The sequence below is a fragment of the Chiroxiphia lanceolata genome, chromosome 6 (assembly GCF_009829145.1).
Source record: "Chiroxiphia lanceolata isolate bChiLan1 chromosome 6, bChiLan1.pri, whole genome shotgun sequence".
NCBI lineage: Eukaryota > Metazoa > Chordata > Aves > Passeriformes > Pipridae > Chiroxiphia > Chiroxiphia lanceolata.
The window spans coordinates 23,852-48,644 of NC_045642.1; the positions used below are offsets into that span (position 1 = coordinate 23,852).

The 24,793-nt window shown below is 56.2% G+C and overlaps 1 protein-coding gene across 6 annotated transcripts in view; it reads right to left on the reverse strand.

The window, feature by feature from the left end:
* The window catches only part of MYRF (myelin regulatory factor), a 46,675-nt gene extending 21,882 nt beyond the window's left edge, over nucleotides 1–24,793 (reverse strand). For 2 of the 6 annotated variants that reach the window (XM_032691551.1, XM_032691550.1), the window contains exons 1-5: nucleotides 24,630–24,675; nucleotides 6,631–6,718; nucleotides 5,476–5,796; nucleotides 3,315–3,376; nucleotides 319–634 (exon numbers count right to left, since the gene is read on the reverse strand). In XM_032691551.1, the coding sequence (XP_032547442.1) occupies nucleotides 319–634; nucleotides 3,315–3,376; nucleotides 5,476–5,796; nucleotides 6,631–6,718; nucleotides 24,630–24,675 (833 nt within the window). Of the gene's footprint in view, nucleotides 1–318; nucleotides 635–3,314; nucleotides 3,377–5,475; nucleotides 5,797–6,630; nucleotides 6,719–17,314; nucleotides 17,497–18,024; nucleotides 18,059–24,629 lie in introns of those variants that run through there. The other 4 variants (XM_032691545.1, XM_032691548.1, XM_032691546.1 and 1 more) reach the window with 4 other exon arrangements.

The window sequence follows — 24,793 nt, forward strand, 5'->3', positions numbered from 1 at the left end:
TTCCCAATATCCCCTCTAAACCAGCACATGGAATCCCGGAATGGTTTGGGTTGGAAGGGACCTTAAAGCTCATCCAGTTCCAACCCCTTTCCAAGGGCAGGGACTCCTTCCACAGATTTCCTCTTGTTTATTCCCACCACCCCACTCCCAGCTACACCCCACACTTTGGACACTGCACCCACCTCACGCTCCCATTCCCTCATCCCCACATTCCCACCACCCAACTCCCAGCTACACCCCACACTCCAGACACTGCACCCACCTCCCGCTCCCATTCCCTCATCCCCATCCCACATTTCCAGCAGCCCCAGGCCTTACTCTGCTCCGTGCTGCTGGAGGAGCTGGTGCAGCATCTGGGATTGCTGGGCGTGGTGGAGCTCGGCCGGCGCCATTCCCGGCCCGATCCCGTATGGAGGCATCAGGGGCTCGGCCTTCAGGAACATGTCCCGCTGGAGGCCGGGAAAGTGGGAACTGTGCTGCGGCTGGAGGGGGTGAGGGGGTGGGGGAGGCGGGGGGGGACCCTGGAGGTGGGGGGGCGGAGGGGGAGGGGGAGGAGGAGGAGGGTGCTCCAGGCGGGAAGGGGGAGTCATGTGGCACATGTTTTCGGGAGTCATGGTCCGGAGGAGGTGAGGATCTGCAAAGAGAGGAGGAGTCTCAGTTAGGGGTGTCCTGATCCCAGATCCAGCACTGACCTGGTTCTCTTGGATCTCCAGCTCGGAGGGGACTTGGAGTGGCCTGTTCCAGTGGGAGGTGTCCCTGCCCACAGCAGAGGGTTGGAACTGGATGATCCCTAAGATCCCTCTCAACCCAAGCCATTCCAGGATCGCATGATTCCGTGACAAAGACACAAACATTTCTGAGATGTGCTAAATCTCCCGTGGGTGCTCTGCAGTGAAAGCACATCCCCAGGAATTCCCTTAGGAATTGCCAGGTAGCTTTTGTGTTAGCTTTGGACTTCCCTTCCCAGAGAAAACCCACCAAGCACAGTATTCCCGTGGGAAGTGCGAGGAGCAAGGAAACACAGCAGGGGGTAACTCCCAAATCTGTTCCTGGGAATGCAGGGCTGGAGAAAAAGCACCTAATCTTTGCTTAATAAAGCCAAGGCCAGGTTGGACGGGGCCTGGAGCAACCAGGAGCAGTGGAAGGTGTCCCTGCCCACGGCAGGGGCTGGAATGGGATGAGCTTTAAGGCCCCTTCCCACCCAAACCGTTTCAGGATTCTCTGATGCCGTGGGGACAACAAGAGAGAGAAGAGACAGGAATGACCTGAACCTGCCCAGGGAGGAGCTCTGGGAAGGGACTCGAAATATTTCCATTTAAGCCAGGAGGAGACCTTGATCCCTAAATTTAAATAAATAAAAAGGGACATTCAAATGTGATCCCACATTTCTCCTCCCTCTGTATGGGATTGGATACCAAAGCCATGCTGTGGTTTAGGTGGATTTGACTATTTCAACATCAAGACAAAGGTTTGGATGTGGAGGGACGTGCAAATCCATGTCCCTTCCTGCACTGCTCCAGCTCCTCATCACCTCAGTATTCCCATTCCACTCCCTGCCATGGGCAGGGACACCTCCCACTAGCCCAGGCTGCTCCAAACCCCATCCAAACTGGCCTTGGACACTTCCAGGGATGGGGCAGCCACAGCTTCCCAGGAAATCCATTCCAGTGCCTCACCGCCCTCGCAGGGAAGAATTTCTTCCCAGTATTCCATTTATCCCTGCCTTCTGTCAGTGGGAAGCCATTCCCCCCTGTCCTGGCACTCCAAAGTCCCTCTCCAGCCTCCATCCCCCTTTTTCCTCACCAGGACAAAGCTCATCTGTGTTCCCAGCCTTTCCCTGACAGATGCATCAACCCCCACCTTCGGGTGTCCCCACAGGACAGTAAGATCCCAGCAGGAATGTGGGACTGACCCCTGGGACACAAGGAAACCAAGGGCTGGGAAGGGACAGCGACTTTCCAGGTGTTTAAAGCGCAAGACAGAGTTTCTGCACGCTCCAGTGTGGACAAAGTGATGGAAAACACATCCAGGGAGTGCCAAAGCCAGGCATGGCTCTGGGAATGCAGAGAAGGATCTGCGGGATCATTCCAGGCTGCTTCCCTAAGCAGGAGCACCAGACTCTGGACTTTGGCCTCGGGACACCCAGGCAGGGACTAACGAGGCCAAAGCGCCCGACCAGGAATCGGGAAACTCCTCCCATTGGGAAGTCTGGAAAAGTGAAATGAGGATCCTTCCAGGGATTTCTGTTTCCTGCTGAGAACTCTCACTGCCCTTTTCCAGACCCACAGAGCTAGATTCCTCTTTCCAGGCTCATTCCTGGGCCAGTCTTCCTTCTGGCGCTGCCTTAGGGACAGGCCAGGCTTGGAAAGTGATGCACTCCCAAATCCAGGGTAAAACCATCTCTGGGAATTCGATCCTTCCCTCGGGAAGCTTTGTGGGCACCCTCCGGAGCCTCCTCTCCTTCCCAGACAGAGCTGCCAGCTCTCCCCATGGGGAGCAACCTGGCCTCTTTGTTATATTTAAGGAAGGGCCAGGAGGAATTCCAGGGATTTTTTTTAGCAAGATAAACAGAACTCTTGACCTCTTCCACCAAAAAAAAAAACCCAGGAGCAGGCGCTGTTCCCGGTGGGGACTGGGCTGGAGCCTGGGGAAGAGGGTGCTGCTCCGAGGGGGAAGGAGACCAGGACAACCCGGACAACCTTCCCTCCTTCCTTCCCAAGGAGTTCTTTCCGTGGAAGAAAAGTGAAGGTCACCAGAGGGACCAAACAACTCTCGGTGGCTTTCCCTGGAAATGACCCTGGAGGGGATCCCGGCTTCCGGAGGAGGAGACCCTCGGGATGAGCTGGAGGGGAGGGAAGGGCTGGGAAGGAACTTACTGGCGAACGGCGGGTCCATGTCTCCCTCCCGGAGCCCGGCTCCATGTCAGGGCCGCATTCCCACTCCTTTTTCCCGAGGCACGGGGTGAGACGAGGAGGGTGAGGGCAGGATCCACATCCCACCCTGCCCACGGAGCAGCCACACCGCCGAGACACCCCGGATCCCTGGAATCCCACCTTGCCTTGTCTCCCGCTCCCTCTCCCGCTCCCTCTCCCACTTTTCCAGAGGCCGGGAGCGGAACAATGGGCGAAAGCCGAGGGATATTTACTAACTGATAATCTCCCCACGTAGAGCAGCCGCCTGTTTTCTCCCGGCTGATAAAGATTCCAGAGCCAACCACTTTCACGGAATAAAGAGGGGGGGAGGATGTCGGATTTGGGGTTTGGATTATGAGTTTTTCCCTTCCCTCCCCCTCCTCCCTGCTTTTCAGCACTCACCGTTCACCTGCTGAGGGGAATAGGCTTCGGATCCGGAATCCGGGGGAGAGTCCGGCAAACTGCTGCGGAGCAACGGGAAAAGAGAAAGGAAAGTCATTCCCAGCACAACCAACAGGTCCAGCTGGATCAAAGCACCCTCCAGGATCCTGTTGGGAATCCCGAATAACCCTGGGATTGCCATCACTGCCACTGCTCCCCCAGTGCTTCCCTGGATTTTGGGAACGGAGACGTTTTGTTGAGCTGACAATGGGAATTCCAGATAAAAGAAGTCACATGGAAATTTATCTGCTTCCCAGGCAAAGGTGTGCTTCCCCATGGGAATGCCAGTGACCAGGTGGGGTGCATGGAGTGTTCTTCCCGTCCCTGGAAGTGTTCAAATCCAGGCTGGATAGGGCTTGGAGCAACCTGAAAGGTTTCCCAGCCCACAGCAGGGGTTGGAACTGGCTGGTGTTTAAGGTCCCTTCTCACCCGAACAATTCCATGATCCCAAGAAATGGGAGGCTCGGGGGGACCTGGGAAGCCCACAGGGTGGATTTTGCTTCCTGGACCAGAGGAGCCCAAGACCCATGAATTGGATCCTTCACAGGAAGTGGTAAAAGCAGCGGCTGGAGAGGGATGAGGAGGGGTCATCCCAAAAAAGCCCCTCATCATACTTCCCTTGTCCTCCAGCTTCCCTTGGAGCACCTTTCCATCGGTCCCTTCCTATGCCTGGCTGGAGTATTTTTTCCCAGCCCTTTTCAGGCTCTTTGCCACACTGACTGTGAGTTCATCCCATATTCCCTAAAGATTTATCAGGATTTGTGCCTCAGCAAGCCAAATTTTGGCCAATAACAAAAGGGAACAGCACAATTCAGGGAATCCTGGAGGCTGGAAAAGGTGGACTGTAGAATTCCCACAGGGAACTCAGGATATTCCCCAATTCTCCACTGGAAAAAGCCTCACAGAGCAGGGAAGAGTCATTGTGGAATGCTGCAGGAACACTGCCATCCGGACCCAGCTCAGCTGCATCCAGAGGTTTTTCTTCTCTGACAGGAAGGTATGAGCCTCACTCATGACATTCTGGAGAATTCCAGGTGCATCCAGAAGAAAGGGATATGACAAGGCTTTTGGTTCCCCCTAGGCTCCACATATCCCAAGGGAAAACTCCCTGGCCCGGGAATAAAATAAAGACGGAGTATTTTAGCTTGCTGGAAGGTCTTTCCAAGTTCATCCGTAGGCTGAGTGTGCTGGAGGTTCCCAAATTTGGGAATCCCCAGGCTGTGCTTGCTGGCAACACTAGAGGGCACAAGGCAGAGGGAGAAGAGCCAGTCCTGGGGCCATCCCGGCCTCCCTGTCCCTCACATCCATTATTTCCATGGGAGAAGGCTCAGGGATTGGCTGTTCGTGGCCACCACCACCTCAGGGTCCAGGCTGGAGCTCCTCTGGGAGTGACTATTCCCTTCCTGCTCATGGATACTCTGCTGCACACCTGGATTTCACCTGTCCAGCCTCAGATCATCTTCCACTTCCCTGTTCCTGCTGGGAGCGGGAAGAGACCAGGCACATCCTGCTCTCCCAGGGTTGTTCCCTTCCATCCCAGGGAGCAGGAACCACATCTTTTCTCCTCTTGGGAATAACCACCCAGTTGAATCCATCAGCAATCCCGAAACCTGCCCATCCTCTTCCTCTTCTCCAGGTCTGCATCCTGAGCTTGTCCAAAGACATCCAGCTCAGATCCATCTTTTGCATCCCTGGAATGGAGCATCTCCCACATCAGGCCACCAGAAGAACGTGTCCCTGCCCAGTGTGGTGAGCTATCCATTGGGATAGTCATGGGAATATCCTGGAGGTTCCATTTCATCCCAGAGACCGAATTTTGTCCTGTTCAAGTCCATTCCGAGCCTCTTCCTCCTTAAAAAATCCTACAGCGTTTTCCCGCTTCCCACCTGGAGATGCCCACCACGGGTATCCCGGTCTCCCACAGCTCTATGACAACACAGGGGATATTCCCAAAAAGCTTTTGGGAAGCTCCAGGACTTCCATTTATCCCAAACCACCTTTCCACGAGGCAAGAACTCGGCACGGAGCGACGCTGCCACCGGACACGGCCCCGTGAGCCCTCCGGGTGCCAGCAGCCCGGAGCGGCAGCAATCCCGCACCCCAGCACGCCATTCCCGCTTACCCAGGTGCGTAGGGAGCCTTGGGCTCCGTTTTGATGGGAGGGCCCCCGCTGCTCAGGCAGTGCCCGCCCAGGAAGCCCTTGGGCACCACCAGCCCGTTGTTGTTGTTGCAGTTGAGGTGAGCTCCGTAGGCGGATCCGCAGGGATTGGCCAGCAGAGCACCATGCCGGATCGGGAGCTGGCTGCTGCCGGGGGGAAGGTGGAGGGGGGCGCTGGAAGAGGGATTGGGAGCGCTGCTGATGGAGCTGGAGGGAGTGATGCTGGCGGAGCTGGAGGGCTGGGAGTGCGCGTAGCCGGATGGAGCGGGAATGTCAGGGAAGCAGCTGAGAGAGAGAACGGGAAAACCTCAGCCAAGGTCACTTCGTGCCTGTCCCTCCCCTCCCAAAATGTGGGATCAGAGTCGTTCAGGTGCTCTGGGATACCTGGGAAACAGCGAAACAACCAGCGCTGTGGTGGCACCAGGAGCAAACAGGGGCGGGTCAGCGGGACTGAAGGAAGAGGCCAAAATCCACCTGGGAAGCTTTAAAATTCCCAGGACGCCAGCACCAAGGAATGTGAAGCCAGTGGGATCTGCCCACCGTGCTCCAGCTTTCAGGGAAGCTGTGCCAAAAATCCCACGCCCACCCTGCTCACAGGTGCTCTCCAGGCCTGCTCCCCTCTCTCTCCCAGAGCTGGGATACGCAGGGAGACCCTTCCCTTCTCCACACTCCTGCTGTGCCAGCGTTTCAGTTGGAGCTCCCAGGGCCTGTTTTCCCATTTTTAAGGAAAAATCTTAATGGTTCCCTCAGGAGATGAAAGAGAGGGAAGAACAGAGACTGGGAAAACTCAAAGGTAAAAAACCAGGACGAGACAGGAAGAAGAGCTGGGAATGGCAATGGAGCCAAGAGCGATCCAGGAGGACTTTGGGGTGGGGCTGCACAGTGATTCCTGCGTGATTCCTCAAATTTCTGGGCTGGAAATTGCTCCACAGGTTTCCCAGAGAAGCTGTGGATGCCCCAGCCCTGGCAGTCAGATGGGGCTTGGAGCACCCTGGGCTAGTGGGAGGTGTCCCCAAGCTTTAAGGTCCTTTCCTGCCCAAACCATTCCAGAATTTAGGGCCTCTCCATAGAAAACCCCAGGGAACACCATTCCCACTGTGGAGCAAGGGAAGCACTTACATCTCTGGAGAGTCCTCCTTGCTGATGTATTCCTCCAGGATGCTGGTGTCGATGTTGGATGGCTCCAGAGCTCCATTAATGTCGTGGCCTGCCAGGGAAGAGGAGGTGGAAGAATGAGCTGGAGAGGGACATGGAAAGGCTTTGGAAACACCACCAGACCTTTGCAGAGCCAAGGAACTGATCTGAGAATCGTGGAATCATGGAATGGGGCGGGTGGGAAGGAGCTGAAAGCCCAGTTCCACCCCCCTGCCCCGGGCAGGGATGATCCGAATCAGCAGATCCTTGAGGGCTGTCTGTCCATGCCCATCCCAGGGTAAAACCCCATCCCGGGAGATGGGATACGTGGGACAGGCCAGGCTGGTGACACAGACACATGGTGGGACTCCACGAGCCTCGTGGATCCCTTCCTGCTCGGGACACCCTCTGATTCCCTGGGGACTCTGCCTCAGCTCTGCAGAACACGCTGGAATTTCTCCGCCACAGCTCTGGAGTAGCTCCCGACCTTCCTCCCGCTCCTCCCCTCCTCCAGGGGTGGATTTCCCTCTCTTTTCTCCGGAGGGCTCCTGCTCCCCTCCCTGCCCTGTTCTGGGGAAGCTGGGTAGGGTTTTGTTGACAGCAAGTCCTTCCTTTATCTGTCTCTCCCGAGTGGGAGTCCGGAGCCAGCCCACGGTGCCAAAGGCACTGCCAAGGAACCGGGAAAGAAGGTCCAGCTCCCTCCAGGGCAGATAAGGAAGTCGGTGAAAGACCATCCTGGAAGACCCCACGTGAAAGCCCCACGTCCAGCCCTGTCCCAAAAGACCCCCTGGCTCAGGGGAAAGGTCACGGTCTGATCCCAAACCTCCATCCCTCCCCCATCCAATCACAGCTCTCCCTCTGCAAATCCCTTTCATACCAAGACAAGCAAATCGGCAGGAATAAATCCAGCTAGGAATTCTGCCAAGCGGACAGGGTGTGGAGAGGGATCTCTGCCTTACAAACCTTGGCTAGAGGGGAAAAAAAACCTGGATAACCGCTGTTTTTCAGGACACCTCCATGGCAGAGCCTGGGGATTTGGGGCACAGGGTGGAGATGCTCTTCCATGGTAACAAGGGGATCCATCTGGAACAGGGAATGTGATGCTGCTTCCAGGTGGGCATTGAGGTGAGGATGGAGCTGGCAGAGCCTTTGGGATTCCCAGCTATGCCAGCACCTCCAACATGGAATTGCAGACCCCAGGTGTGTTCCTCCTCCCCTGAAGTTTCTGGGATGTGGAAGCACCTCACTAGAATGGATCTACCTCTTCAAGCTCCCACTGGGATCCTGTAACATTCCCAAAACCCTCCTGCCAGGGATGAGCGCTCCAGGAGGGTGGGAACCAGGACTTGTCCAGAAAGGGTGGGAAGCCCTCCACAGACAGCAGGATACTGGGCTTCCCAATTTTCTGAAGGTGGGGAGGCCCTGGAATGGGTTTCCCAGGGAAGCTGTGGCTGCCCCATCCCTGGAGGTGCTCCAGGCCAGGTTGGAGGGGGCTTGGAGCAACCTGGGCTAGTGGAAGGTGTCCCCACCCGTGGAATGACAGCTTTAAGGTCCCGTCCAAGTGAAACCATTCCAGGATTCCTTCACTTCCTTAAAGTCACCTTGAGGAGCCCTGAGGAGGGTGAGATAAGCCCGGTGACGTGAGAGGTGTGTCAGGGGTGGAGCCGGGACGTGGCTTCCCACCAAAAACCAAGGACCTTCCTCTGCTTGGGAACGCTGGGATTTGCACCAAAAAACCGGGATATGGAGCAGGTGTCGCTGGCAAAGCCACCCAAGGAATGTGCCAGCGGCCGGAGCCTCCACACGGCCAGGCTCTTACCAAAAGCCAGCTTAGGTGATTAATTCAAATACTTCTCCGTGGAGTCACGAGCTCCCAACGACATTCCCTCCCCCTCCCCAGCAGGGATTAGGAGGAAGCCACCGAGGAGGGAAGCTCAGCGCTCGGCACAGGACAGGCTCCCGCTCTTATCCCGCCTGGAGGAGCCCAGGGACACTCTGGGCTCGTCCATCCCAAACCTGTGCCCGGCACTGTCACCCCACTGCCCCACCACGTTGCCACTCCCACCGCTCTGCTTTCCAACCCTTTCCTTGGAAAAGAGCCGAGGTGATCCCAAAAAAAAGCCTGAAGAACAAGAAGTTAAACCCCGAGCACCCTCCTCGTGAGCGGGTGAGGCCCCCGGACGTGTGAGAATGTCAGGAATCCCAATGTTTGGACTGGTTTTCTCTGCCTTCCCCAAACCTCCAAACGCGCTCCACATCCCAACGGAGGTGCTTCCCGCTCCTCCCTGTCCCTGCTCCCGCCGCCTTGTCCCTCCTGGGGACATCCAGCTCCGTGACTGGCTCCTTGTCCCATTTTTAGGTGCTCCTAGAGGTGAGCACAGGGCTTGGAAAGAGTTAACAGAGCCTGCTCTCCGTGAATCCTCCTATTTACAGCTCCGAGAGGTTTAACCCAGAATTTTCCTGGAGTGATAGGTCGAGAAGTTTATGGAATTTCTATTTATAACAGTTCCTCCCCCCCCCTCCCCAGTTCTTGCTCTGTTGCCTGTCTTCAAATCAGCCCTAATCCTGCCTGGGTCACCTGGGGGTGGGAGGGAGGGAGGGAGCTGGAGCACTCCATGCCGGGATCCGCTAACACGATCCAGATGTGGGAACCTGGAGATGACGCCGAGGTCAATGGCTCCAGAGGGGCTGGGGAACATCAAGGATAGGGGGACACCGGGGAGGAGGAGGAGGAGGAGAGGCTGTGCCAAGCCCAGAGTGGAGCCACGTACCAGAGGGTGGATTTTCCCCCTGGATTTCAGGGGAAACTGAGGCAGGGGACACTCTGGGAAGCAATAAAATGTCCGGCGGGTGCAGGCTGGAACAGGAGACCCCAGGAGCTGGTTCCACGGAGCATTCCCTCTCCAGAGTACAGCGGGATAGATGGATGAGCGGAACACACCACAAGGCCCCCTGGGAATTCCCCGGGACGGCACAGCAGTGCCAGTGCCGCATCCCTGTGTCCCGGCACGAGGGGTTGGTTGTGCAACCTCGGCCCGGGCTGCAGCATCGGCACATTCCCGGGGCCCCCACACCCCCTTCTGCTCCTTCCCATGTTTATCCTTCGGCCCGGGGGGATTGGCTGCCGGCCTGGACGCGAGCAGGAGGAATCCGGGCCACGGCGACCTATCCAAACACCGCCTAAGCCCGGGGAGCCGCAGGGCCAGCGCTCCGCTTCGGAGCTCCTTCCCTACCCTTCCCCGCTCCCGCCGGGAACAGCATCCAGCTAGGAACAGCATCCCTCCCGCGAGAGAGCTGGCAGGGGGCAGGGACACGCCGCTCCAGCTGGGAACAGCATCCCTCCCCTGGCAGGGGGCAGGGACACGCCGCTTCCAGAAGGGACAACGGGACCACGTCCCGGCTGCCCCACGGTCCCAAGCCCGGGCCGCCCGCAGGGGTGGAACATCCCGACCCCGCAGCCCCTGCCTCCCGCTGGATGCCAGCCTGGAATTCCTCCTTAATTAACGCTCTTTATTACCTGACTGGAACGATAACCAGCCCCCGAATGGGATCGTGTAACCGGAGCGGGACACGGAGCCGGCGGCTCCCCCAGAGACCACCCTGGAGCAAAGTCCCGGCTGTCCCAGGCACTTCCAGGGGCTCCCGGGCCCCTTCCCTGAACCACAGCCTCTCCTCACCCCACTACTGGCATCCTTCCTCCCACCCAGGAATGTCTGTCAGGATCTGCAAGGGCTGGAGAAGGGAAAACTATGTGGGATCTTCCAGGATTGTCACTTGATCTCGTTCCTAAATCCCATCCATTGGATTAGGACACCCTTCCTTACACATCCCAACACAGCCTGTGCCCTTCCCATCGCAAAAGGTTCAGCCACCGCCTGTGTCCCATCCTGGGGACATTCCCTTGCCAGCACATTCCCAAGGACAGCCCTGCCCTTCCAAAGCAACGGGGCAGCTCATCCATCCCCGTTCATGCCGGAGCAGAACCCCCAAATTCCCCACCAAAACCACAGGCAAGGATGAGCTCTGGGAGCTTGGTGAGCTCCCAGCCAACATCCCCGCTCCCGGCTGTAATCCCACTGCAGTCCTAGAGGAACTATCCCGTGCCAGGCAGGGCAAGATGCAAGGATAGGGATACAGGACAGGTGGGATTTGAGCCAACCCCCCAGATTTAGGGAGTAAAGAGCATTACAGGGTGTCCAGGAAGACCCTGGAGCAACAACCTGGATAACAGAGGCAAAACACTCAGAATAATGAATCATCCTGGTGGGAGGAACAACCAAACCAGACCTGCTCATGGCCCTGGATGATCCTTTCTGACCCAAACCCTTCCAGGATTCCACAATTCCCAGCCTGCAGCCCAGTGTCCAGGGGCAGCACCATCCACAGCATCTCCCCATCCCATGGAAAGCTCCCTCTGCTCTCACAGGATCCCAGTTCCTTAGCTTACATCCACAGATTACGTCTGACAAAAGCACCTTTGGATAACCTGGGAAAAACACCACACTCAGGGAGAAGGAGACCATTCCCCCTCTCCATCCCCACCTCCCAAGAGGCCAAGGAGTGTGGGAATGACATCCCAGGGCAGGAGAGGTGTGAGGAGCCAGGGGAAATCATCCCGCTGTGCCATGGGAACGTTTCTGAGGAAGCTGCGCGGGAAAAGGAGGCAGCTCCATCCCAAACTTCCCTGAGTGCTAAAAGCACCTCCACAGCCCTCCTGGAATTTCCCCATCTCCCACGTCCCCGTTATCCCTCCCGGCTCCCTTTCTCCTCCCGGCTCCCCACCCGTGTGCCGGCCTTTCCCCCGCCCTTGCCAGCTGTGAACCTTGGCATGGCTGGAGCCATTGTCCCTGGCAGTGGGGAGGAGGGGAAGGTGTGAGGGGCACACAGAGCCCGTTTGTCCCTGTCCCCGCGGCCGTCAATGCCGCGCTTGTCCATTCATGGCCTGGGCCGGCCGGAACAGCGGCTCCATTTGGGAGGCTCCAAGGTGCCTGCCCAGGGGGGCACATTGCCCCGTTTGTTTGGAGACAACGCCTTTCTCTCCCTCTCCGGGATGAGGGTGTGGGAGGGGGGACAACGGCACCGGAGAAGGACACTTGGGGTGGCCTCTCCCGCCGCACGAGGCCGGCTCATCCTCGGGGTGAGGGATGGGGAAAGGAGGGACACGGAGGATGGGGAAAGGCTTTTTAGGATCCCTCCTGCTGGGGGGGCTCAACTGACCTCGCTGGACCCGCATTTTGGGGGACAGGGATGACCTTTTCCCACAGGATAACGTGGCAGGGACGAGCTCCCGGTCACCGGTGTGGTGGTGAAGGTCCATATCCACATCTCCATAAACCTCCCTCGGTGGGAATTATTCCCAGAGCAGATAAAGAATTAATGGTATTAATAATATTAATTATCAGCTACGTACCAGCACAAAGGAGAGACTTGGTCCAGCTCCCAGAGCTTTTCCAGGCTCAGCAGAGACGGAATAAAGACTCGGGGAAGCACAGGGGCAAGGACAAAGCTGATGGCAGAGGCCTGAGCCATGGTCCTGCTGCTCTGCTGCCTCCAAGGAAAAGCCCAGGGACACAGTCCCTGGACACAGACCTTGCTGCTGGAACTGAGGCTCTGGAAAGGCTCTCAGGGAATTCAGAGATCCAGGAGCCACTCCAGAGAGCACTTTGAGCCCTATTCCATGACACACGCAGGGAACTTGGGATAACTCAGGATTTGGAGCGGTGCTGCCTCTCCTGGAAACCCCCCTCCAGCACAAAACAATCCTTAGGGAGATTAATAACCCAACAGCCCTGGGATCCAGGCCCAGAGGCAGCCAAGCATCGCCAGGAACGCCACGTCCAGAGCAGGCACCTCATCCCTCCCTTCCAGCCGGGAGGCTCCAAGGCCTGTCCAGGCTGGACACGCTCCAGGAGAGACCAGGAGTGAACAGCGGAGGGATTTATCAAGGTGGGACTTTTCCCTGGGCTTGGGAAGGGCCATCCCTACTTCCGTGCTACCAACACGGATCTTTCACAAGCAGGAGCATCGGGTTTTCCCACCCAGCCGGAACGTTTGCTTTGGAATTGTCTCCCAGGAAATTCACAAAGGGCATCAAAAGCTTCCTCATCCATGTGGCACAAAGTTCCCAAAGCCACTTTTCCCAGGTTCTAAGGGTAGGACAGCGGGACCCAGGGAAGTGGCACAGGGATACAGGCCTGTCATTCCTAAGTCCATGATCCCACGGCAGGGGGACTGGAACTGCGTGGTTTTTAAGGTCCCTTCCAACCCAAACCATACTGGGATTCCAGGATTTCCTTTCCTAAGGAGGGAACTCAGCACATCATCAATGTCTCTCTCAAGCTCTGCATCCATGAGCTGATGTGTCCTGCTTGGGAATTCTTCCCTCCTTGTGCTCCCAAGACTGGGATGGACCGAAGGATACAGTGTCCACAATTCCTGATTTCATCCATCTTTAGACAATATCAGCATTTTATCCCAAATCCCACAGACCCTGAAATTTTCCCTGGGGTGTTCCCAGCAATCCCTGAGTTTCCCTGTGAAATCCCTGAGTTTCTCACTGTAGGACACATCCTTCAGAGAGCTGAAACTCGAATTCACCTCCCGAGGAAGGGGCCACACGATCCCATTCCCAGCCTTTAATCCCCTGTCCTAGTCCCCAAGAAGCTTTTCCCTGTGAGGGTGGTGAGCCACAGGATAGCTGCGGATTCCCCATCCCTGGAAGTGTTCCAGGCCAGGCTGGACAAAGGCTTGGAGCAACCTGGGATAGTGGAAGGTGTCAGGGTTGGAACTGGATGGGCTTTAAGGACCCTTCCAAGCCAAACCATTCCGGGATTCTAACCAATTAAAATCACTATTTAAACCCCCAAATTCCCAAGGGATCACTGCCACGCCAGGTATTCCCACATCCAATTCCACACGGAGCTGAGGCTCCTTTTTTACAGAAACCCCCTTGTTTGCATTTTTCTGACTAATTCTGAGCTGTCTTGGAACACACTTCCTGCACCAGGGGTTTAGCAAACAATTCCCAGACAATACAACCCAGATACCAAACGTGCTCCTTGGATCCCGGCCATGCCGAGCGCTCCCTGGGTGTTCCTGGGCTCCCTGTGCTGCTGCAGAGCTCCAGACCCCGAGGGAAGGCGCCTGAAGGACACGGCAAGGGGAGGAGAGGCCGGGGAGTTTGCCTGGAGAGGTGGGATGGAGCAGGAAGGAGGTGGGATGGAGCAGGAAGGAGGCGTCTCCAAGTAAAACACCACGAGTCAAACAAGGGGGAGATGGGATCAAGTGGAAGGTGCCCATGGAATGATGGCTTTAAGGTCCCTTCCAGGATTCCACGTGCTGCTTGAGACGGGATATTGGGAAGAAACTCATCCCTGTGAGGGGGTGAGGCCCTGGAATGGATTTCCCAGGGAAGCTGTGGCCGCCCCATCCCTGGAAGTGTCCAAGGCCAGGTTGGAGCAACCTGGACTAGAGGAATGTGTCCCTACTCAATGGCACAATGATTTTTCCAGAAAAGACCTGCCAGGAAAGGCACCTGTGCCAAAAACATTCCAGGGGGACCTTCTCCCTCTGCACAAATCCCTGCAGGAGGGTGGAGCCAGGTGGGGACTGGGCTCTGCTCCCAGGAACAAGGGACAGGACAAGGGGAAATGGCCTCGAGTTGTGCCAGGAGAGCTTCAGGATGGATTTCCAGGAAAATTCCTTCGTGGAAAGGTTGTCAAGCACCAGAACAGGCTCCAGTGGTGGAGTCCCCCTTTCTGGAGGAATTTAAAAGCTGGGTGGATGTAGCACCTGGGGACATGACTTGGGGTGGCCTTGATGACCCTGGAGGATTTTCCACCTTAAACAGTTGGAAATCCCACATAAATTGATCTCAGGGATCATCCCTGAGCTGTTGCATCCTCCTGGGTGGACCAGAGCCACGCCACCTGTGTTTAAGAGCCAAGGAGCGGGAAAGATCCCTACCTTGACATTCCACAAGCCCTTCCCATTGGACCACATGGAATTTGCCCAGTTCCTCTTCCCAGGAACAGCAGCATGACTTCCAGCACCCAAATTCCTCGTTCTGGGCTGTGGAACCTGCCCCAGATCTGCAGGTCCCCACAGGGCTGTTCCCGGTGCCCCTTCGGTCCCTCCACCCCTTGGGATGAGGTTTGGAACAGCATTTATCACCCTTCTCTCTTCAGACAACTCCAGGATGATTCGGGTGGGAAGGGACCCTAAGGATCATCCCATTCCCACCCCCTGCCATGGGCAGGGACATCTTCCACCAGTCCAGGTTGCTCCAAGCCCTGTCCAACCTGGACTTCCCATCCACCTCTCCATCCCAACACCCCTTCCTGCAGGCTGAATTAAGACAGGAGGGAGGAGACACGGACAGGACTCCCTCCCCTTCCCAGAACTCCCCAGATTTTGGGATCTCACCAGGGAAAAGCCCTTTTCTGTCCACAGGAGGAGCATTGATTGTATTATCAGCACACGGTTTGATGGCCCGTTTAACAGTCCCCGTTCCAAGATTTTCTTTACTTAAGCAGGTGTTTCATTCCCAATAAAATCCAGGCACCCTTTTTAGTGCTCCCAGGAATCAATGTCCATAAACCACCGCTTAGAACAACATGGGAGATAAGCCAAGATCCAGCAGGTTGATAAGTTGTTTGCTCTCCCATTTATGTGGATCCCGAGCAGCAATCGGAACTCGGGATTAAAAGCCATAAACAATGTGGATGCCCCATCCCTGAAGTGTCCAAGGCCAGGCTGGACAGGGCTTGGAGTGACCTGGGCTGGAGGAAAGTGACCCTGCCCACGGATATGGTTGATCTTCACTGATCCCTCCCATCCCAAACCATCCCATGATTCTATGACTTAGATCTCCAGTTCTTTTGGAATCACCACCTGAGTCTTCCACAAATCCCATCCCATGTCCATCCCTGTCTCCTCCCCACCAAACTACTGTTTTCCTCTCCTTGGATGAGGAAACCACATCAATTTGCCACTCCAAGATAATACATGGCAAAACGGGGGTGACACCAAAGACTCCAGGGAAAAACCATGGAAAACAAAACCACCTCCAGCAAAAATTCCTTTCAAAACCATTTTTCTAAAATCCAGGCTGGATCCCAGCACACCAAGGCTGCTTAAAACTCCAGCTTTGGCCCTTCCACCCCAAAACCTGGCAAAATCCACAAGTGCTCGCTCTCATCCCACAGCAATTCCAGCCTCTCTGTTCGCAGCCAGGCCCGGCCTCTCTTCCCACGTTTCCCTCTCCCTGTTTTTGAGTCACTCCATCCAAACAGCCAAAGTCCAGCGAGATAAGGGGTGGACCCTGAGGGTCACGTTACATTTTCCCTCGGGAAGGAAGCCTTTCATTCCAACATGCCTTGAACACGCTCCAGGTGCCGCTGGAAGCCGGTGGGAAGTGCGGGATCCCGGGCTGGATGCACCATCCATTGCCACCGGAGCAGGGAGAAGATGCCCACGGCAGGGGGTTGGAACTGGGTGATCTCTAAGGTCCCTTCCAATCCAAAGCAATCCACGATTCCATGTCTGTCCTTGCTGTGCAGGGAAAACGGTGCCAGCAGGAGAAGGAAGGTCTGGGGGATAAGCGAGGGCACGGATATCATGGAATTAAAGGGCCAAGTGTGGTGTCCAATCGTAGAATCCTGGAATATTTTGGGTTGGAAGGGACCCTAAAGCTCACCCAGTTCCAAGGGCAGGGTTTGGGTAGTCCAGGTTGATCCAAGTCCCGTCCAAGTTGGCCAGGAACAATTCCAGGGATCAATCCACCCTCTACTTCTAAGAGCGCCCCTTTTCCCGAAGCAGGGCCCTCCCTCGGGCTCTCACTCCCCGTCTCATCCCTCCCTGTCCATCCCTAGTCCCAGAATCCGCCAGGAAAGCCCCACGGAGAGGGTTCTCTCTCCCAAATGATGCCGGCGCACGGGACAAGAACCTGGGAAACACCAGCTCGGGCCCAAAATCCAGGAGGCTGTTGCTGGTCGTGTCTCCAGCTGCTCCCTGTCCTCTGGCACCGCACAGGCTGGTTAATGATTCCTCAGGCACACTCGGTGTCCCGGGATTCTTATCGGAGAGAGCAAAGTCCAGTCGGCACCACGAGTGGGAAGAGGGACGGGGGTTACCCGGCAAAGCCGGGCCAGAGCAACGCCATCCCCGGGCAGGGAAACCCTCCGGAAGGATGTCCGGCCATGGGCTGGGAAGCATGGATGGCCCAGAACAGCTCCCAGCTCCAGATGGTGGAATTCCATAACAGTTTGCATTGGGAGGGACCTTACAGCTCATCCAGTTCTACCAGGGAACCCTCCACCAGCCCAGGTTGCTCCAGCCTGGCCTTGGACACTTCCAGGAACGGAGTAGCCACAGCTTCCCCGGGAAACCTGTGCCAGCACCTCCACTACCAGACCACTCCGGTCTTTTCCCACCAGGAGGAATCCATGAGGCCTCCAACCAGGAGAAAGCAGAGCAGGATTCCATCTCTCCTTCCAAATAACCACGTCCGGGAGCCATTTAATTCCAGGTTTCTGGCAGCTGGGATGACTCTGGCCCTGGAAAAGCCCTCACTGATAAGAGCGAGAGAGTGGAGGGAATTCCTGCCTGTCCTCCCAATACCTTCCTTGACCGGCATCCCTTTCCCATATCCCTGCACCCCTATCCTTACGCAACCCCATCCCGGGCACCGGATCTCCGAGTTCCCAACACGCCCTTTTCCACCAGCCTGGTCACACCTCCAGCACAACTCCCTCTAATCCGCCTCTTCCTGAACCTTCTCCCGCTCCGTGCCCAGGCATCGCTCCCAGGACACCGACCGGGGGCAGGTTTATCCGGGACACGGGCAAAGTACCTCCTCACGGAGGAGCTGACGCCGCTGCTCCCCAGTCCCAACCCACCCTTATCTTTAGGGATCCACCCTGCCAAGCACGCTGGCCTTGCTCCATGAGGACGCCTCCTGCCCTTTCCCCCGGATAAAGGAGTTCTGGGGTCCAGGATAAAGGAGTTTTAGGGAAACTGGAAGGGGAAGCACCAGCACGACCATCATTGGCTCTCCATCAGCCTTTCCCGAGGATGAGTCCTTTGGCCGATGGCTCTGGGAACCTCCTGCTGGGATGGATGTGGCAGCTTCCCCACAATGTCCAGGAATGCCACCTGGCTCTGCTGATGGGCTCAAGGGAACGTTTGAGGCTCTTCCCTGCTCTGCTCAGGCCTCGGGATGGAGCTGGAATCACCGGCATCCTCATGTCACCTGCTGGGTGGGCAGGGAAGCTCAGAATAGCGGGAAAAGAGAGGAGAACCGGGGAACAATCCCATTGGGAAGAGAGATGGAGAGGCAGAGGGAAAAGCACGGAAAGGCCGGGAATCCTGCGCCGTTACCTGCTCGGATCCAGCGCATCCTGAGCATGGTGAGAGCGGCTCAAGCTCCGGCCGTGTCCCTGCTCTCCCGCTCCGGCATCATTCCCTGAACTCGGCTCCTCCAGCTCCCGGCACTGCTGCTGCTGCTGCCTGCTGGTTTTTCTATTCCCTCCGGGAAGAGTGGGAGGGCCGGGAGGCTCCGCGTTGGGATTTGGGGATTACCCGGAGGGAGGGTCATGTGTTTGTGCTGTACCAGGTTCCCCGGGCCCATTCCAGCACAGGCTGACTCCCGGCTCCCAAAGAACTCCAGGCAAAGCCTCTTACCCTTCCCAGGCCCCGCAGTGACTGTCACCTGCGCTCCCCAGCCGCTCCTCCCACCCCCCCCCGGCAGGGATCACCACGGGATCGCAGCTGGGACACGGATTTGGGGGGAAGGGACAGGCAGCCACTGGGAAGAGCAGGCAGGAAGCCCCCTAAAGCCGGTTTTCTTAAGGAATTCCAAGGAAAGTCAGGCTCTCATCTGCTGCATGTCCACTTCTATGTCAAGCCCAAGAAGCCAAAATCACGGGACACCCGGATAACCCAACACCCTCTGCTCCAGATCCCATCTTCTCCTGCCCTTTCTGCTCCCAGGTTTCCATTTCCCTGCACCCCGAAGCATCAGGAAGACTCCGGAGCAGCCCCTGGATTGTGCAGGAAGCTCATGGCCTTACACCAGTAGGAGTTTGATCAGTGAATTCCTTCTCTGCTCATTCCCACCATCCCCAAATCCTCCCTTACAGGTGCAATCCCAGGTGTCCTGGGATCACCTGACTCGCTCAGCTCCATCATTTTGTGTTCCTTCACCCAAGGAAAACAGGGAAATGGTCCAGACCTCTTCCTACAGGGAAACATTCCCTACTCACAGACACAAATCCATAATAAAAATCACCAAGAGAGGAACCAACACCAGGAATATGGGAACAGGTTGTCCAGAGATGTTCTGGATGACAGAGGGTGGGTTTAGATGGGATATTGGGAAGGAATTCTTCCCTGTGAGAGCAGCGAGGCCTTGGAACGGATTTCCCAGAGAAGCTGTGGCTGCCCCACCCCTGGAAGTGTCCAAGGTCAGGTTGGATGGGGCTTGGAGCAACCTGGGATAGTGGAAGGGGCTTGGAAGTGGATGATCCTTAAGGTCTCTCTCAACCCAAAGCATTCCAGGATTCCATGAACACGCATGTCCACACATTCCCATGGGCAAAACCATCCGCTCCTGGTCACTCCCAGCTTGGAGACCCCTGTGCACCCACAAACCCCTGCATGGACACAGCCAACATTCCCAGTGCTCCAGGAAAACCGGCAGAGCCGCTTTATCCCACAGCACACGGATAACCCCCAGGGAAATTTCACCTGCCCTCGGCATTCCCAAGCTCCACCTCAACCCCAAATCCACGGAACTCCCGGTGCTCGCCCTCTTTTCCCCGCTCCTCTCCCTAATTCCCGCTTCCCAGCCCCCCTCGGGCCCTGCTCGGCACATCCTTCCCGACGTGCATTCCTGGCTGGCTCTTATCTCATAAATTAGCCAGGAGAGGGATCCCAAATAGCTGAGCCGTGGCGTCAGCGCTTCCCTGCGCGGGGCGGGCGGGAGGCAGGGAAAGGTTGGGAGCAGGATGCCAGCCAAGGGTCAGGAGCTCGCAACTCCCTCCTTTGCCTTTGAAACCCAAGACAAACGCTCCGTAAACACTCCCAAAACCATGGAAAACTCATCTCCCTCCGCTGCCAGAACCCCCCCCCCCCAGCATCCCACGCTGGCTGCATCCCAGGGTTTTGTCCAGCTCTCCCTCAGGATGGTCCCGGGAGCCACTGAACACGGAGCGGCTGTGCTCGCACAAACCATGGAATTCGGGGGGATTCCTGGGGGGGAAAAGATGATCCTCGAGGATCATCAGAACCCGACTCCTGGCACTGCACAGGACAATCCCAAAAATTCCATGGGCCTGAGAGCACCAGGACAACAAGGATCTTCCCATCACGGAAGAAGTGGAGCTGGAGGACTCAATAGGACCAGCCAGGATTGCATTCCCAGCATCCCCAGCATCTCCATCCCAGGACAGCAAGAAGTTATTCCCAATCCACCTCTTCCTTCAGAGACTTTTCCCTAATCCCTTCCCAAACATCAGAGCAAACCCTGGGATGTTTCCCATTGTTTTTCTGCTTCTCCATCCTCACAGGCCTCACATCCCACCCTCAAAGTGTGGACAACCACATTCCATGGAATTAGGGATATTCGGGGGAACGAGGATAGCCAGGGAAATAAGGAAATCAAAAACCAAGGGCATCCAGGAAAACCAAGGATATCCAGGAAAACCAAGGATATCCAGGAAAACCAAGGATACCCAGGAAAACCAAGGATACCCAGGAAAACCAAGGATACCCAGGAAAACCAAGGATATCCAGGAAAACCAAGGATATCCAGGAAAACCAAGGATACCCAGGAAAACCAAGGATACCCAGGAAAACCAAGGATACCCAGGAAAACCAAGGATACCCAGGAAAACCACGGATACCCAGGAAAACCAAGGATACCCAGGAAAACCACGGATACCCAGGAAAACCAAGGATACCCAGGAAAACCAAGGATACCCAGGAAAACCAAGGATACCCAGGAAAACCAAGGATACCCAGGAAAACCAAGGATACCCAGGAAAACCAAGGATACCCAGGAAAACCAAGGATATCCAGGAAAACCAAGGATACCCAGGAAAACCAAGGATACCCAGGAAAACCAAGGATACCCAGGAAAACCAAGGATACCCAGGAAAACCAAGGATACCCAGGAAAACCAAGGATACCCAGGAAAACCAAGGATACCCAGGAAAACCAAGGATACCCAGGAAAACCAAGGATACCCAGGAAAACCAAGGATACCCAGGAAAACCAAGGATATCCAGAAAAACAAGGATATCCAGAGAAACAAGGATATCCAGAGAAACAAGGATATCCAGAGAAACAAGGATATCCAGAGAAACAAGGATAGCTGGGAAAATAAGGATAGCTGGGAAAATAAGGATACCAGGAAAACAAGAATATTCAGGAAGACAAGGATACCCAGGGAAACAAGGATATCCTGGAAATAAGGTTATCCAGGGAAACAAAGATACCCAGGGAAACAAAGATATCCAGAGAAAGAAGGACATCCAGGAAAACAAGGACACCCTGGAAATACGGATACCCAGGGAAACGAGCATATCCTGGAAATAAGGTTATCCAGGGAAACAAGAATACCCAGGAGAACAAGGATATCCTTCCCAAGCAAAGCCCAAGATTCCTGTTAGGAAATTAAAGATCCATCTCAAAGCTGAGAAAACCGGAGGCACCAACGGGACCTGAGGTTTTGGGAGCACCCACTTCCCAAAACAATCCTGGCTCTGCAGACGGGACCTGCCCCAATTCCAGCTGACTGCCGGGATTTGGGATGAGCAGAGGCACTGACTCTGTCCCCAGAGTGTCCAGGAAGAGCCCAGTTCATCCTTGTCTGACTCCTGGAGATCCTCAGGGCTGGCCGGGCCCCCAGGGATTACTCCGAAATATTTTGAGACCACTCAGATCCCGGGATAAGCAGAGTCAAGCCAAGGGAATTCCCAAATTATTTTAGGGGTTTCGATCTACGGGAAGAAATTCCTTTAGGAAGGGGATGAAAACATTGTTCTCCACATCCAGAAACCTTTAATTCCCCGGGACGGCGACATTCCAGGGCAAATCCCACTCCGGGCTTTGATTTAAGGCACTGACCTTCACTCCCCCAAAAAAAGAGGATCAGTTTGGCCTCCTAATTCCTCGGAGCACCACACACAGGAGGGAAAATCCCAACAGCAAGTCCATGGGGGAAAACCTTCTCCTCTTCCCTTCTCCCCTTTAAACCCTGTGCTGTAACAGATGCTCTGGAATAACAGCAGGACAGGGATGGAGCTGCCCAAACTCCACGGAATATTCGGCTCAGAAGGGTTTTCAAAGGGATTTTATGCAAGGAAGTAAATGGCTGAGGGTAAGAAATATCCTCAGGATATTTCCCTGCTCCTTGATTTTTACAGGGACGGTTTTAATTCAAATGGAAGAGAGAAGGAAAGAAGGAGAAAGAGATAAAAAGAGGGGAAAATAAAGGAGGAAAAGGTAGAAAAGTGGAGAGGAAAGAGGTAAAGGGGAGAAAGCAGGAATAAAGGGTGAAAGGAAAAGGGGAAAAAAGGAGGAAAAAGGAGAAAGGAGGGAGAGGGGAGAGAAAAGATGGAAAAGGGAGAGAAAAGATGGAAAAGGGAGAGAAAAGATGGAAAAGGGAGAGAAAAGATGGAAAAGGGAGAGAAAAGATGGAAAAGGGAGAGAAAAGATGGAAAAGGGAGAGAAAAGATGGAAAAGGGAGAGAAAAGATGGAAAAGGGAGAGAAAAGATGGAAAAGGGAGAGAAAAGATGGAAAAGGGAGAGAAAAGATGGAAAAGGGAGAGAAAAGATGGAAAAGGGAGAGAAAAGATGGAAAAGGGAGAGAAAAGATGGAAAAGGGAGAGAAAAGATGGAAAAGGGAGAGAAAAGATGGAAAAGGGAGAGAAAAGATGGAAAAGGGGGGAGAAAGGGGGAAAAGGGGGGAGAAAGGGGGAAAAGGGGGGAGAAAGGGGGAAAAAAGGACAAAGAATCCTGGGATGGCCGAGGTTGTCAGGAACCTCTTGGAATCACTTTGCTGGAGCAGGATCATCCCCAGCACCCAGAAAGAACAAGAATCCAGGAAAAACAAGGAATCTTCCAGCCTATAAAGGATGCTCTGGGGCAGAAGGAGAAATTCCAACCGAAGAGGTGGAGAGTTGGTCCCTAAATAATGTCAGGATGATGAGCCAGGGCTGTGCAGGACGCTGGAGTGGGAAGTGGGAGGTCAGGGTTTGGGAGCTTGGCCCCAGTGAGACCCTAAATCCAAAGGAAACCCTGGAAGGCTGCAGGGAACACGGGCTGGGAGCGTCCGATAAGAGCCCCCGGTGGAGAGGTTTCCCATCCTCCCTAATCCTGGGGCTCCCAGGAATCCAGGACCAGGGCTGGAATAAACAGGGGAGGCTTTTTCCTTTGAAGAAGAGGAATTGTGTTCCTGAGGGATCACATGGATTCCAGGAGAAAGGGAAGGGAGAAAGAAGGAGTTGGAGACTCCGTTCACCCCCAAAGCACTTTCTGTTCCTGGTGTCTTCCCTTTCCACCCTGGGATAAATCCCAAGAATCCACAGGGACACTGTTGTCCCACTTCAGCCGCCCTGGGTGACACTGATCCCTCTGCTCCAGAGGGGATCCCAGCTCTAGAGCTGCCCCTGTCCTCCACGGATCAGGAGCCAGCCCAGCGAATCCCTGGAAAACAGGACCTGTTGGAGCCTCACCGGGATTCACGACATTCCCTCGACCAGCACATCCATGGGCCAGGGGCTCATCCCAAGGGACACAGCCCGTGGCAGCCAAAACCTCCGCCTGGCAAAGGAGCCAGCGGGGAACAAGGAAGGGAAACAAAGACAACGAGGGAGGAAGGGAAGGAACGACCCAGGCAACAAGGAAGAGCGGAGCGTGCCAGCAAATCCAGAGCAGGGAAGGGAACACGGAGCCAGGGAGCAAAACCAGTGGAACTGGGGGGTCCCGACGCAGTCCCAGTTCACCCCGACAGCCCCTCAGCTTCCAGGAGCATCCACGTCTCATCCCGGCTCCAAGAGAGGCCAAATCCCCTTCCCAAGCACTTTTCCACCTGTGGTTTGCCCTGATGGGAAGGAGAGGGATCCACGGCCATGGGGTGTCCAAAGGGATCCAGGCTCTGGCTGGGCTGGGATCCACAGCTGGACAAACATCTGGGATCCTCGGGACACTGTCAGGAGCCTGTGCCTGCTCCAGGGACGGGTAGGGATACACCAAGGTCCCTGTGGGGTGCTGGTGGGAACCCAAGGCACGGCACAACACGATTCCCAGCCTTTGGAATGCCAGGCTACCCAGCTCAGCACCCACTGGAGGATGCCCAGCTGCACCTGGATTGTGCCCAGGGACAGGGATCTGGTGCCAGCCCGGCACCAGACAAGGCTCGGATGGCAGGTTTTCCCCATGGACACAGGCTGGAAGAGCTGGGAATGTCCAGCCTGGAGAAGGGAAGAATCCAGGGAGCCTAAAGGGGCTCCAGGACACACAGAGAGGGACTTCGGAGAAGGGTCTGGAGTGACGGGACAAGGGGAAACGGCTTCCCACTGACACGGGTTGGGTTTAGACGGGATACCGGGAAAAAATTCCTCTCGGCGCGAGGGCGGCGAGGCGCTGGGATGGATTTCCTAGGGAAGCCCTGGCTGCCCCATCCCTAGAAGCGTCCCAGGAGCGACCGGGGCCGGCGGGAGGCGCCGGGGCAGGACCCGGCTGAGCTCGGAGCTCCCTTCCCACCCCAACCATCGCCTTGGCCGGGGGCGCTCCGGGAGCGGGCGGCGATGCCCGGACCCGCCGGGCTCCCCCGGGCTGCGATGCCCGGACCCGCCGGGCTCCCCCGGGCTGCGATGCCCGGACCCGCCGGGCTCCCCCGGGCTGCGATGCCCGGACCCGCCGGGCTCCCCCGGGCTGCGATGCCCGGACCCGCCGGGCTCCCCCGGGCTCGCCGTTACCTTCGAAGAAGCGCTGCAGCGCCTCCGTCTCGTCCACCACCTCCATGGCTGGGCCATGCACGGCCCGCCCGGCTCAGTCCGCGCTGCTCCGGGGGGGCATCGCCCCGGCCCGGGGGGGGCCCCGCTGCGACCCCCGGGCCCGTCCGAGCGCCCTCGGCCCCGCT